Below are 15,676 nucleotides of genomic sequence, written 5' to 3'. Positions count from 1 at the left end.
AAAGTTACTATATAATCAAGTCCGCTATAATATCAAGCCATATCATACACAGTTATTATTAAAGATTAATTTCAAATAAATACCATTTGGTTTTACGTTTTTGCAGATCGATACATATGGGGTTTTTTTATTACAAACCGAACAATGTGGTTTACAAAAATTTTATTTTTGTTGATTTTGCCAAATTTGGTTTATAACGACCTTAAGATGAAATTGTTTAAGAATTAAATGATATTTTGAGCAACTTTAATTCTTCAACTTTTTAGAATTTGGGTTATTTAGGTGTTGTGTTTTTATGAGAGAGAAAATTAATATTTAGAGAGAGAAAACTCCAAAAATGATTATTTTGAAAAATTAGAAATGTGGTTTTATAGTAAATATGATACTAAACAATTTTAATTCTTGAAAAAATTCATTTTAAGATCGTTAACAGTCAAATTTGACAAAGTGAATTAAAAATGAAAATTTTACAAACCACATTCTTCGGTTTGTAACAAAAAAAAAACAAATATCAATTTACAAAAATATGAAACAACATGAATTTATTTAAAATTAACCCTATTATTAATTAATATTATTTTTATTATTGACAAGACAAATGGATAAAGTAGCCTAGGGTTTGAATCCCCATTATAGAAAATTTATTTATCTATTAAAGGTCCAATGCACCCACTCTTTTAATTTGTCCAAATTAATCATTTTATCCCCTCGATTCATTGAATGGCCTATTTACTCTATAAAAGTGATATTTCTCACCCTTTCAACTTGTCCATTTACCCCTCTCCTCCAATTTATAGAATGTCCTATTTACCCTCTTAACTCCATAAAAATAGTATTTCTCACCCCTTATAATTCGTTATCGATGACTAAATTGATATATTTTTTAAACATTAAACCTATATTGGTACTATTTTGTACGTGAAACCTAAATTGATACTTCCCAAAAATCATAGGCATATTTTGATACCTTATCCCTACATATAATGTCTTTAACTTGTTTATATTAATGTTCTTGTTATCTGTATCTTTTATTCATTCTTTCTCTTTTCAACTTTTTTTTTCCCAGTGTGGTGAAGCTCTTAGCCTAGTGGTTGAGAGCTTGTCTGGTGGGGATTTTTCTTTCTTCTTTATAATGTAAGCGCATTGCGCAAATTTTTTTTTTAAAAAAAACTTTTTTTTTTCTAGTTAAATTTTGATTATCTAATTATTGTAATACAATATTATTATAATAAAAACATGAATAATCAAAATAATTATCAAATTAAAATAAAATAAAAAATTGATATTAAAAATATATGTTTTAAAACTTATTTAAATAAGTCCTATTACTTTTACACTATAAAAGATAAAAAAAAATACTATTTTGTATGGAATTAAAGAGGTAAATATAATCATAAAGGTGAAAAATACCACTTTTATGGAATTAAGAGAGTAAATAGGACATTCGATAAATTGAGAAAAGTAAAATAACCAATTTGAACAAATTAAAGTATAAGAAATACAATTTTTCATATAAATAAGGCATTCGATGAATTTAAGAGATAAAATAATCAATTTAGACACATTAAAAAGACTGAAAGACTGAAGAAACATTAGGCTTTTATTAAATTGAATGTCTGAAGACAAATCAACCAAACCATTTGACCATTTGATTGGGATTGGATCAATCATTTCACGGTTAATCGGTCAGTTTTCAAATATATGGCTTTCTAAACTAAACTGAGCCAGAAAAATCAAATACCGATATAAAACCAAAATATTTAGTTCGATTCGATTTTAAACCAAACAAACCGAATTTAATTAATAAATTAAATAAAAATCACTATATTTCATCATTAAATTTACCCCAACAATTAAAAAAATTAAAATACTTTTAAAATATATTACCTTATTATCTCAACAACAATAAAAATAATTAAAATTGTAAATTCAAATATATATATGTATATATATAAAATAATATAGAATATTAGTAATTCATTACGATTCAGTTTTTTTACATTTTTTGTCGAACCGAATGCACAAAAAAAAAAATAAAACCAACACCAAACCAAAATGTAAAAAAAAAAAACAAATTCAATCGGCTCGGCTCGATATTCGGTTTAAACCGAACCGATACACACCCTTAAATTTCTCTAATAATTGTTGAATAAGACATAACTTACTAACAAATATTATTAGTAATACATATAAACAATATTTTTGGTAAAAGTTGAGTAACTAATAAATTACTTACCAAAAGACCACAGAAGATGATCTGGGTTTTGGTTAATAGTTTACAACACTAATAAAACCAGTCAGCTCTAGATCATGCAGAGAGATAAACTTGTATCTCAGGACAAAGATACACTAATAGGCGATTACGACCTCCATCGCTTCTTCCATGTAAAATGTATGTCCTCAAACATATATTTCATGGGTTAAATGTGCCGTTAGTTACTGAACTTACATGGTTGTCTCAAAATGGTCATTCAACTTCAATTTGTTTCAATAAAATCACTCAACTTTGAGTTTTGTCTCAACTAGATCACTCCAGCGATTTCGATGATTAAAATGGATCGGAATGACGTCATGAGTAACACATCAGCATGAGTCAACTTAAATATATGGTCGAAACTAAACTTTTGTTTTTTTCATAAAAATAATTGGCACGTAGCGCATATATGGATGTCACGTGTCGTTTCGGTTCTGAGTTAACTTATGCTCGCGTGTCAGTCATGGCATCATTTCGATCAATTTTAACCACTGAAATTGCCGGAGTGACCTAATTGAGACAAAACTCAAAGTTGAATGATTTTATTGAGACAAATTGAAGTTGAGTGACCATTTTGAGACAACCATGTAGATTCAGTGACCAACGGTATATTTAACCCCATATTTCATTCCTATACTAACATAAAAGTCAATGTGATTGAAGAAACTGCTTTTGTTTGGTAAAAGGGCAGTACCATTGAAACTATTTCCCGAGCCAAGTGATCGCACATTCCTCCATCGCCAACACCACCATATCACCGTACAAAAGACAATAGGCCAAGAAACGCCACACCAGCTGTCATTAGTTTGTAAGTTGGTATCTAACCACACCGCATGAGCATGAGGAAAAAAAAACTGCGCAGAGCTGGAACCAGAACAATAGCACTCCAGACTTGCTTTCGTCACTACAATCCCGAACAATATGCAGGGACATTCCCAGGGAAGAGCAATTGCCACAAAGATTGATTGTACTCAGGTGCCGATTCACCCTATTAACATTAGAAAGAATGCACTCATGGGCAAAAGGCCAACAGAAATACCTTATACGTTCGGGGACCTCAACTCGCCAAATAACCACCCACGGAACAGCCTGCGACGGGTCATATGTCCTCGGATCAGCTCTAAATCATGCACAAAGATAAACTTGAATGTCAGGACAAAGATACACTAATGGCCGATTAGGACCTCCATAGCTTCTTCGATGTAAATGAATGTCCTCAAACATACATTCCATTCCTATACTAACAGTTAATGTGATAGAAGAAGCTGCTTTTGTTTGGTAAAAGGGTGCAACGAAGTTAAATTTCATGGCATCATCGTAAGCTCCTCCGAGGATGTTTACGTTATCTAGAAAGACAAATTGAATCAACTCTTCTTCATTCATTGCCATCCTCAGCCACAACCTAGTCTCACTCAAAACATTATGCAAGGTGATCTCTAAAGGTATAGCCACAGGTAGTCCGGAGATAAAAGGAATAGGGTGTTCAGAATCGTTATCAAGAACATCCAGTGCTGCATAAATATGCCTCATCAGTTCCCCTCTCATCATCCTGAATTCCTTCAGGGCATAGTCATTTACCAACTTTATGAAATGACTGCCTCCTACTGAATAGTTAGCCGCCGCCTCCTGCAGTGTTTTCTTAACTTCCATTAAGAAATTGGAAACTTCGGTAGATGTTTCCTCGTGAACAAATTCAATGTGTGCAATTGTAGTAGACAGCTTTTTCAAAGTGGCAAAGTAGCAGCAGCAATATTCTACTTTCCACAACCTTAATATGTGTGCCACAAGCGAAAGCTCTAACACGTATAACTCCTCTTCTTTAGAAAACCTTATGAATTGACACCTTATCTTTCTGAGTGTCCTTTCTAATTTCTGGAAGAGAAACTCCAATTCTCCAGTTTTACGTGTCCGGACTTTCCACACGATCTGCCCCCATATCTTAGCAAGCAGTTTAATCACCTTGAGGTACTCTTTAGTAAATGCCAATGCACTAAATGATTCAGGTGATGAAGAAGAAGATAACATTTCCAATTCTTCCTCGCAAACCCTGCACGACAAAGTATTGCTAACATCCATACAGGACATATAAAAAAAATAAAGGCTTAATACGTCATTGCCCCCCTGAACTTGTCCAAAAAACTTGATTGGACCCTGAACTTTCAAAGTGTCCCGATAGCCCCCTCAACTTGCGTAACATGTAATCAATTGATAACTCAGTTGCAAAAAAGTAAGTTAAATGCGGATGATGTATTGCACGCGTCTTAGAATGTTAATACATAATAGACCCGCATACCCCGACCTTGGTTGTTTTACTTTTTTTTAAGACGGGTGCATTACATCTTCCGTATTTAACTTATTTTTTTGCAACCGAGTGATCAATTGATGACATTTTATGCAAGTTCAAGGAGCTAACTGAACATTTTGTGCAAGTTCAGTGAGCTATCAAGACACTTTGAAAGTTCAAAGGGCCAATCAAGCTTTTTGGACAAGTTCAGGGGGCAAATGATGTATTAAGCCAAAAATAAATAAATAAAGAAAGGTCAAGAAAAAGAAACAAATAGCCTTACAACCTCAAAATCTTCAATGCCTCATCCATGCATCTTGACTGCACCAACAACCATATATCTTTCACCTTCGCAAGGATACAATTCATAGATTCCTTCATCTGATTATGCTCTTCAGCCTGACGTTCCCCTTGCGATTTCCCTACATCACTAGATTCATATAACATCATAGACTGAATTTCAGAAGTTTCATTCCCTGCCAGATTCAAGGGTGTTGCAGAATGGTTACTTCCATCTCTGCCAGCATCGGTTGATACATCAGCATAACCTTCATGCAGAGATAACTCTTCCCCATCAACTTCCAAGCGGCGATGGGGAGAAGAGGATCTACTGCACTGAATTAAATATGCCAAAAGGGTATTTTGGTCCATAATGTCACCCAGAGCAGAAGAGATCCGTCCTAGTAATATAACCGCATAAGAGAATAATCTAGGTGGAATACTTTGACCTGCCTTATCACATGAGAGTGGCACTGAGATGGAAAGTACAAGATAAGCAGCTACTCTAGCACCATCCAGGCCCAAATTTCCATCGGAGACTGGCTCTATCTGAATGAAATAAATACAAAATGAATATCTATATATGACAAAAAGAGATGAACACCCATATATACATATAATAAGCACAGTTTAGCTTTGATATGAAAAACAGAGATTTAAATTGCCAAAATAAAGGGTCGAAGTATGAATGAATGAATGAAACAAAGTGTTATGAGCTCACAAGTCTATTCATAGGAAATCATCGCATTTTTCCAGTTCTTCGAGGGACCTATTTTTGGGATAAATGGTGTACCTATGATGCACATAAACTCTTCAAGCCTTTCACTGTTTCCGGCATATGTGGGAAACGGAAACTCTCGGAAACTGATACAGAACGTTTCCGGGAACATTTCCGTAATTACCCAAAATATGAAAGGCGTCTCTCAGTTTTTAAACGGTTTCCTCTGCCAGTTTCCGTGCAACATAGCTTTTAAACGTCCTTAATGAAATAAAACAACACTATTGCAAAACCTATTTGTGACTGCAGTATCACAACACAAGGAGAGCAAAAGAAACCCATTTTTCACTATAACAACTAATGTAAGAAGAATGCAGGAAAGAATTCTTTACTACCTAAGTTACTACAAGTCATGTTAGATATGATAACACACTTCTTGAACAGATAATTAGTAGCATAACATCCGCATTTTACTGATCAAGTATATTATGCCTTTCAAGGCATAGAAACCTGTTGAAAAACATGTGAAACAATAAACTGCCTATATCATAAACCCTGTATATATGCACTTCATACAACCATGTTCTAGAATTTCTATTTATATAAAGGAGCAGCAGTGTAGTGTTATTAGGATAAGATGCCTATATTCCACAACTTGACAGACGTATCCTTGCTTTTATTCAGCACCAAATAAACCAATGAAAAGCTAAATGATGACACTTAATTGGATCTGTTCTATTACTCATCCATCTAAAAAAATTTCTTTTCATCATGGAAACATGACTTAGGGCCACCATCAGGTGTTTATGAAGACCATAATTGGAAGGCCTGAATGAATTTGTTTCAAATGAGAGATTTTTTCCACTCTTGTGAGAAAATCAATCTAGAAAATACTATGTACTATAGAAATCTTACTGGGGCACTATTCAATATGAATATCACTATAAAAACCACACTAACCTCTTGTGAAACTTCATCAATAATATTGGCTGCAAAGTTTCCATGGCTTCGGCCCATATGAAACAAAACAGAGAAGATATCAACTTCATCCTAGAAGCAAAGAGAACTTTTGAACAAGTTAAAGAAAATAAAAAATAATTTCATATTCCAAAATGTATTGAATAAATTTTTGAAGGATACATCAGAAGGTTCCTTTATCCCCAATGTGCTGAGGGGGAGGATCTGAAATCCAGAATGTCAAATAGAGAACTATGATCAGAAACTGCATACCTGAGGATACTTCTCCAAATTTTCAAGTAGACCATCAACACATAGTCTAAAGAATTCCAAATACGGAAGCCTCGCTAATTTGAAAATTTTTCTAGCAGAAGACCTTATCAGAACGTGATTGTCAACTAAACTGCCAACGAACTACAAAATATAGCAAAGCTATTATTTGGTGACTATCCATGAGAAAATAAGTACAAAGAAATCCAACAAAGCAATGGTTCTTATATAGATTAAAACTAAACACAAAAACTGATTATGATTCGTTGCAGAATCCAGTTAGTTCATATTTCTACCGATCAACAGCATAATCATTATAAAGTCAAACCACAATACAACATTGTAATGTCAATTCACAACCAGACACATACGTAGATAGTTGCAGTGGCCATTTGATTTCCTACTCCCACTACAGCATGGTCAAACTATGGCCTCCCTCCCTCAGTGCACTAAATAGTAGATTAAGGATCATTTTTGCAAACAATTGTCAAAAATCATATCTTACCATATGCATGTGTATCTCTTTCACATTCAGATACTCAGAGGTTGCCATGAGATGCAATGTATCAAGAGCTTCTAACCTGACAACCAGTGAATTATCATTCAGAATGTCCATCAAGATGTTTAAGGCCCGATCAGCAAACTCAGCAGAAAGGATAATGAGATTACGCAATGAGTAACAGGCAGATTGTCTCACCTTTCAGAAAATTACAACAAAGTCATCATCAGAATAAACAAATAATAGAAAATGCATTCAGACTAGTTCCTATTATGTTAAATGCTCTTCTACACATGTGGAGAGAGAGAAAGAGAGTCAAGTACATCATTGACCACGGAAAACAAGACCAATCTTGCAAGAAAAACTGTAAATCCATAATCAAAATGGGTCAGAATGAACAATTATATCAAGCCAAAAAGGGAAAGACGCTGTTGTAACCAAGATATACTATATCCAAACATAATAGTCACAGCTGGCACCGCACCTTCAAGTTAATTTACCTCATAGTATTCGTCCTCCAGACCATGTACAAAAGCTCCAGCAGCATTTGACGCCAAAATTTCAACCCTTTTTGCTATGTGTAGATGGTAAGGTTTCTTCTCTTTCATGATTGACAAGACCTTCTTAGATAGGGTTTGTAACAAAATGTCCTCAGATACCATTTTTATCTTCCCAAGGGAATTAAAAGCTTCAACCCTGACCATAAGACTCATATCTCTTACCATAGAACAAAGCTGCAAGTGAAGAGAGAAATATTCAAGTTGAAAATGATAATAAAGACTAAAAGGTTGATGGCATAGTCTATTTCGTATTACTGTTGAAATTTATACTATAATGCATCTCTCCAAGCAAAAGAAGTAGATCTCTAGCTAGGGCAAAGTTAAATCAGGAGAACAAAAGATGAAATCATCATCCAAACATTTGTTTCTGATTGAGAATGTCACATATCAGCGTAGACATAAAAAGTAGAAGGACTAAAAATGATATTATTCTATGAGTTAGTTAAATCTGTTATTGGTTATCTATTTGTTACCCTTGCTGTTTTAATTATGGTATTTCCCTTGTCCTTTTCTAGTTTGTTAGGAGATTGTTATTCCAGCTAAGGAATGTAAAGGTACAATAGTACTGGCCATGCTGAGTCACTGTACTATGCTGAGTCACCGTACTAATCCTTATCCTATTTAGGTCATGCATCTGTACTGGGTAATTATCAATGAAAAATATTAATCTTCACTTCCTTCTCTCTTCCGACTATTCTCTCTTCTAATTTCTGTCTATTTTCTATAATTCTGATCTCTATTCTTCCTAAATCTCCTGAATTCTATCTGTATGCCTGACATTGGTATCAGAGACACCGTCCTCCGGCCGTTTTATGCATGATAAATACCTCCCACCAGAAAACAAGAGCAGCCAAACGCCGCCGCGCCATGGATGCCCTAGAACAAAAACTTCAAGAACTCACCACACAGTTTCACTCTAGATCTGAGGCAACTGCTGAGCATTTAGACAGACTGCAAGCCCAGTTCCAGTTTCGCAAAGAACAGATAGCTGCTCACCAGAACCTTGAGGACTTGCTCCACAACTCGGTTGAAAAACTCACCAAACTCATTCAATCAAATCTAGATCTGAAACAGCCCTCCTCTCATTCTGTTATTACATATCCTCCTGAAAAAGGCATTTTGGGAAGCATTCCTATGACTTACCAGACAGGGGAACAATCATCACACAAATTACCTTATTTCCAGAAACTACTTCCTAAATGTGAGCTTCCTTCCTTCAATGGTATGGAGGTTGAAATATGGATAAGCAAATGCTCTAAATACTTCCAGTTGTTTGATGTGGCAGAAGAGAAGAAGGTAGAGTTAGCAGGACTGTTTATGCAAGGTAAGGCTGAGAAATGGTTTAAGAACTGGATTCCAATACATCCAGGGGCTAGTTGGTCAGTGTTCATTGATGAAGTGGGAAAAAGATTCCAGGAAACAGAAATCACTGAAGTGGTGGAGCAACTGTCACAGCTGAGACAACTTTCTTCTGTGGCTGCCTACCAGGACCAGTTTGAGGAAGTTAAGTTGAAGATGGAGAAGGAGCATCCTGAACTCACTGAAGCATACTACACTAAGAGCTTCATAGCTGGGCTCAAACCCGAGATTCGTGCAGCAGTCAGAACTCATGAACCCAAGGAAGTTTATGGAGCGATAAAGCAAGCTAAGTACCAAGAAACCTATCTAAGAGAAATGTTAGAGATGGTTAAACCAAAACCGACCTTTCGTTCACCTCTTTCTCAAAAACCTTGGCAGCCTTCCACTATCACTACTAAGCCTCCTGTATCAACCCAGAACACATCCTATCCTAAGCCACAAGACCTCAAGCCAAATACCTTCCCTATTACTAAGAGAGTTCCGGGGGCTTGCTGGAAATGTGGGGAGAGATATTTCCCTGGGCACCAGTGCACCACAAAGAAACTTTTAGCCATTTCTGCAGACGAGGATGCAAATGCTGAAGAGGCTGAGTTAGGGTTGGACACAGAGGAAATTACAGAAGAAGCAGCAGATGAGGTGGAGCAAATGCTGGTTTCCTTGAATGCTCTGGATGGAGGGCTCACCAACACCACCCTTAAACTAAAAGGTACCCTAAATAAAAGACCTATAATGATCTTGATTGATAGTGGGAGTACCCACAGTTTTGTGGATACTAAAGTAGCTAAAGAGGCAAAGTTACCCCTAGTGGCAATAAAACCTGTAGCTGTGACTGTAGCTGATGGCAGACAGCTAACTGTCACCTCTAAATGCAATGACTGCAACTGGTCAATGCAGAACAACAGATTTACTTTTACCTTGAGGGTTATAGAGTTGGGTGATTATGATATTATTTTAGGCTCGGATTGGATGAGGGGACACACTCCCGTCACTTTTGACTTTGATAAAAATAGGCTGTTAGTTTGCAAGGATGGAAGGCAGATCGAATTAAAAGGGGTCAGTGATGAAATAAGCCTGAAGCTTATGACAATTAAGTCTGTGAACAAGCTAGTGTCCAAGGGGTGGAAAGGGGTTACTAGTAAGTTATTCCTCATGATCATGCACACACCAGCAGAGACTCCTAACCTAAACACCACAACCTCAATTGATCCTACACCAACAGACCCCATACAACTACTCCTATCACAAAACAACCACTTATTTCAACAGCCTACAACCTTACCACCTACACGCACCCATGATCACTCTATACCCTTAAAACAAAACTCAGAGCCAGTAAATCTCAGACCTTACCGTTACTCTCATCACCAAAAAAACGAGATAGAAAGGTTGGTGGAAGAAATGTTGGAAGGAGGCCTCATTCGAGCCAGTACTAGCCCTTATGCCTCACCAGTGCTGTTGGTTAAAAAGAAGGACGGATCATGGAGATTCTGTGTGGACTTCAGAGAGCTTAACAAGGCCACCATTAAAGACAAATTTCCTATACCCATCATTCAGGAGCTCATTGATGAACTCCATGGTGCCACAAAATTTTCTAAGCTTGATTTACGTGCAGGTTACTACCAGATTCGCATGACAGAGGCAGACATTTACAAAACAGCATTTAGGACTCATTCCGGCCACTATGAGTTCCTAGTTATGCCCTTTGGGCTTACCAACGCACCAGCCTCATTCCAATCCCTCATGAACTCCATTTTTAAGCCCTACCTACGCAAATTCATCCTAGTGTTCTTTGACGATATTCTCATTTATAGTCCTAACCTGGATTCCCATTTAGACCACCTGCAAATTGTTTGTGATATCCTCACTCAGCACCAATTGTTCCTTAAGGCCTCTAAGTGTGAATTTGGGGTTGATCATATCTCCTATTTAGGACATATCATTTCAGCAGACGGGGTGGCTACTGACCCTGTCAAGGTGGCTGCAATGCTCCATTGGCCACTTCCAACCACTCTCAAGGGCCTTAGAGGGTTTCTAGGCCTCACGGGCTACTACAGGCAGTTTGTTCAAGGGTATGGAATCATTTGTCGTCCACTGCATGACTTATTGAAGAAGGACCAGTTCCATTGGAACGCTGCAGCAACAACAGCCTTCACTCAACTAAAAAGCCTCATGTCACAGGCCCCGGTCTTAGCGCTTCCCGATTTCTCTGTTCCTTTCACAATTGAGTGTGATGCTAGTGGTGTAGGGATGGGTGCAGTACTAATGCAGAATCAGCGGCCTCTTTGTTACCTTTCCAAAGGCCTATGCCCCCGTAACCAAAAATTGTCTGCCTACGAAAGGGAATTCCTAGCCCTCCTACATGCGGTGACAACTTGGAGACCATATTTGGAGCACTCTAAGTTTGTGATTAAGACTGACCAGGAGAGTATAAAGCATCTACTGGAGCAGCGGCTTCACACCTCCCTGCAACACAAGGGTATTTCCAAACTGTTAGGTTTGGAATACACAATTCAATATAAGAAGGGTTCTGAGAACCGTGTGGCTGACGCCCTATCCAGACAGTTTGAGGACCAAACAGTTCTACATCCTGAACTTTTAGCCATATCTGTGGCAGTTCCGTCTTGGTTAGACGACATTCAAGCTTCCTATTACCAAGACTCCTATGCCACTGCTCTTCTTCAACAGCTTTCAATTCAGTCCACATCAAGCACTCATTTCACATTAGACAAGGGTCTCCTCAAATACAAGCAGCGCCTGTGCATTGGTAGTTCAACTGACCTTCGTAGTAAGCTCATCACCGTATGCCATGACTCGCCTATTGGGGGACACTCAGGCATTAAAGGAACCCTCTCCAAACTCCAACAAAGTTTCTACTGGCCACACATGGCCATTTCAGTCACTAAATGGGTCTCTCAATGTGATACTTGTCAACGGTGTAAGGCGGATTTAGCCCCCTATCCTGGCCTCCTTCAACCGCTTCCTATTCCTAAGTCTGCCTGGACAGACATAGCAATGGACTTTATTGAAGGTCTTCCTAGGTCAAACCACTATGACTCTATTTTGCTTGTGGTGGACAGGTTTACTAAAACAGGGCACTTCATTCCACTCACACATCCATTTTCGGCTGCTACGGTGGCTAAGGCTTTCCTCAATCAAGTGTTTAAGCTCCATGGGATGCCTAATACAATTGTTACTGACAGGGACAGGATCTTCACAGGTACATTTTGGCGTGAACTCATGAAGCTCATGGGCACCAAACTGCTCTTTAGCAGCGCATACCACCCCCAAACGGACGGCCAAACTGAACGGTTGAATCAATGCCTTGAAGGCTACCTTCGCAGCATGTGTTTCCTCACCCCTAAGCATTGGGCTAAATGGCTGTCCCTTGCAGAATACTGGTACAATTGCACATACCATAGTGCAATTAAAATGCCTCCTTTTCAAGCTTTGTACGGTATGACTCCTACCTTACCTGTATTACCCTGCATCACCTCTAATGTTGCAGCAGTGGATGGTTTTTTGTTGGAACGTGAACGCATGAATCAAGCTCTTAAAACTTGCCTCGCCCAGGCACAGAACCGCATGAAACAGTTTGCTGATCGTCATAGGTCTGACAGGACTTTTCAACCAGGGGATTGGGTCTTCCTCAAACTTCAGCCTTACCGTCAAGCTACCATTGCTCTACGCTCTTCTCAAAAGCTCTCTGCAAAATTCTATGGCCCATTCCAGGTCTTAGCTAGAGTGGGCAAAGTGGCATACCGACTCCAGCTGCCTCCTTCTTGCAAAGCTCACCCGGTTTTTCATGTTTCCCTCCTCAAGCGAAAACCCGACCCTCTCACCCCTGCCTTAACTACTCTTCCTCCCCTAGAGGATGGTCCTGCTGCTGTACTACCAGCTCGAGTTTTGAACACACGCAATGCCATCATCAAAGATGTGATGGTGCCGCAACTACTCATTCACTGGTCCGGGTTGTCTCAATTGGATTCTACTTGGGAAGATTCTACTTTCATCGCTCAACAATTTCCAGAATTTTTTCATTCTTGGGGACAAGAATGTGCTCAAGGAGGGGGAATTGTCACGTATCAGCGTAGACATAAAAAGTAGAAGGACTAAAAATGATATTATTTTATGAGTTAGTTAAATCTGTTATTGGTTATCTATTTGTTACCCTTGCTGTTTTAATTATGGTATTTCCCTTGTCCTTTTCTAGTTTGTTAGGAGATTGTTATTCCAGCTAAGGAATGTAAAGGTACAATAGTACTGGCCATGCTGAGTCACTGTACTATGCTGAGTCACCGTACTAATCCTTATCCTATTTAGGTCATGCATCTGTACTGGGTAATTATCAATGAAAAATATTAATCTTCACTTCCTTCTCTCTTCCGACTATTCTCTCTTCTAATTTCTGTCTATTTTCTATAATTCTGATCTCTATTCTTCCTAAATCTCCTGAATTCTATCTGTATGCCTGACAGAGAACGTCTAGAAAATGGGTTGAGTATTGAGTTCTCCCTCAAACTTCTACTCCAGGATCAATTTTTCCCTTATACAAATTTAAGCCTTAATTTTCTCTTTCATTCTTAAAGTTGGATCAAATCAACCCTAAATTAACAATCAAACTAAGTTGACTGATAATTTGTTAGTCGTAATTTGTCATCATTTGAAGTGCCATTTTCTTGAAAACATTCATTTAATAAAAATGCCACATCAGATGCAGGAAATCTTTTTCTATTTTCATATCCAAAATCCTTAATTTCATTTTCAGCAAGTTCATGTATACTGTAAACGTAAACACATCTCTTTCCCAATTTTAATCCAAATTTTTTAACAACAAAAGACTTGGAAGACGGACCAATCTACAGAAACAGTGAAGGAAGGGATGATCTTTAAAAATAGATCATCTACCCTAGCAAAATATTACGCTACTGAGTTTGGAATAGCTAGGACTTTTGTTGTGATTTTGAGAAGAGACTAACGTGTCTTCTAAAGTGAGTGAAAGAGTCCTGCTGGAAAATAAATAATTCTATTAATGCTGACATGGTTTGCCTGTTAATTTAGGGTTGATTTTTCCAACTTTGAAAGATGATGGGAAAAATTAAGCCTTAAATTTGTTTAAGGTAAAATTGATTTTGGATTAAACGTTTTAAGGGAAAATGTGATACTTAACCCTCTAAAAAATAGTAGACAAAGAGAATTCCTACATAGGTGATGGATGCTAATTTATCACAGCACAAGAAATCAGATAGGAGAAGAAAAGAAAAATCTAGTAGCATAGATAATGTGGCAAAGAGTACCTGGATGAACACAGTATTCGACCAATCTCTTTTATCTTCCTCTTCACTGGTAGCTATAATAATTTGACCCAATTCACTAACCTGGATTACCATAAACAGCAGATAATGTCGCAAAGATACAAAAGCTCTCATAAATTTACTCTTCAAGAAGTAAATAACTCCACAAAAAAGAATGACCTAAGAAAAAAATAAAAAATATGTAAACATAGTCTCACCAGGCGAACTGCAGCAGAACGTACACAATCTTCCGCATCTTTTAGAAGCTCAACACCACGGTAATAGCATCCTTCAATCAGACTCCTATCCTGAAAGACTCCATACCTGCACAGGCCAACCAATCCATCCAACGCCTCTTTCCTGACATAAGGATAAGGATCTTTAGTGAACCCCAAAAACACAGTCAACAAGACACACGGCTGAACACCTAATTTCTCGGCGTTCCTAAGAAGCCGCAGCCGTTCGGAAACCGAGGCACCAAAACACATCGATACGAATAGGCTATCATCCAGCTCGGTAATTATGTTTGGATCCCCGTCGGCGATTGACTCAGTAGCTAGTGGTACAGAGTGGAATATCAGAGGATGGCATGAGGCGAGGTCAGTGAGTAGCTTGACAGTGTGGTGACGAGTTAGCGGATCAGTGGTTTGGTTGAGAAAGCGAGTTAGGGTTTCAAGGATTGAACAGACTGTGGAATTGGAAGTGTGAGGATTAACAATGAGAGATCTAATGGAAACTAAGGATTGCAGAGAGAGAGGCTTATCGGCGTTAAGGGACTGTTCCCACGAGCTCCACAACTCCTGCTGCAACATTGAAGAGTCAGCTTCTGTTTGACAGCTCGGGGTTAGAGATGAAGTTGGATGCTGTTTTGTACACCGTTAGAAGCATCCAGTTCTCATTTCAAACTGATGAACTCTGGCACCTAGTTTGACACGTATGAACTCATATTATTAGGCCTAATACTTGTTCACCCATCAACTCGTCCAATATCTTATTTACCCCTTTAACTCCATAAAAGTAGTATTTTCCACCCCTCAACTTATACATTTATCCCTTCAACTCATAGAATATTCTATTTACCCCCTTAACTCCATAAAAATGGTATTTTTCACCCTTTACAATCCATTATCGAAGCCTAAATTGATAACTTTTTTAAACGTTAAATCTATATTTATGTTATTTTGTAAGTGGAACCTAAATTGATA

At 37.7% G+C, this 15,676-nt stretch overlaps 1 protein-coding gene across 2 annotated transcripts; it reads right to left on the bottom strand.

Moving 5' to 3' along the window:
* Positions 1–1,921: 1,921 nt before the first annotated feature.
* LOC136226983 (protein SIEL) lies at positions 1,922–15,383 on the bottom strand. Of its 2 annotated transcripts, XM_066015700.1 has the most exons (8): positions 14,690–15,383; positions 14,475–14,555; positions 7,762–7,995; positions 7,268–7,459; positions 6,766–6,906; positions 6,496–6,585; positions 4,825–5,366; positions 1,922–4,301 (listed from the first exon to the last, which is right to left on the bottom strand). In XM_066015700.1, the coding sequence occupies exons 1-8, from the start codon at positions 15,281–15,283 to the stop codon at positions 3,380–3,382; spliced, it is 2,796 nt and encodes a 931-aa protein (XP_065871772.1). In that variant the 5' UTR covers positions 15,284–15,383; the 3' UTR covers positions 1,922–3,379. The 2 variants fall into 2 exon arrangements, with proteins under 2 accessions (XP_065871772.1, XP_065871773.1); XM_066015701.1 differs by lacking the exon at positions 7,268–7,459.
* Positions 15,384–15,676: the final 293 nt, after the last annotated feature.

Source organism: Euphorbia lathyris, chromosome 4, assembly GCF_963576675.1.
Source record: "Euphorbia lathyris chromosome 4, ddEupLath1.1, whole genome shotgun sequence".
Lineage (NCBI taxonomy): Eukaryota > Viridiplantae > Streptophyta > Magnoliopsida > Malpighiales > Euphorbiaceae > Euphorbia > Euphorbia lathyris.
The sequence above is the reverse complement of the archived record's forward strand: the minus strand, read 5'-3'. Positions and strand labels throughout refer to the sequence as shown.

Bases quoted from the DNA above. Each gene is read 5' to 3' on its own strand.
- LOC136226983 (XM_066015700.1), bottom strand. From the start codon at position 15,283: ATGTTGCAGCAGGAGTTGTGGAGCTCGTGGGAACAGTCCCTTAACGCC. The intron at 14,556-14,689 runs GTGAGACTATGT...ATGGTAATCCAG, and splicing joins GTTCTGCTGCAGTTCGCCTG to GTTAGTGAATTGGGTCAAAT. The intron at 7,996-14,474 runs GTACTCTTTGCC...CTTCACTTGCAG, and splicing joins CGAATACTGTGTTCATCCAG to CTTTGTTCTATGGTAAGAGA.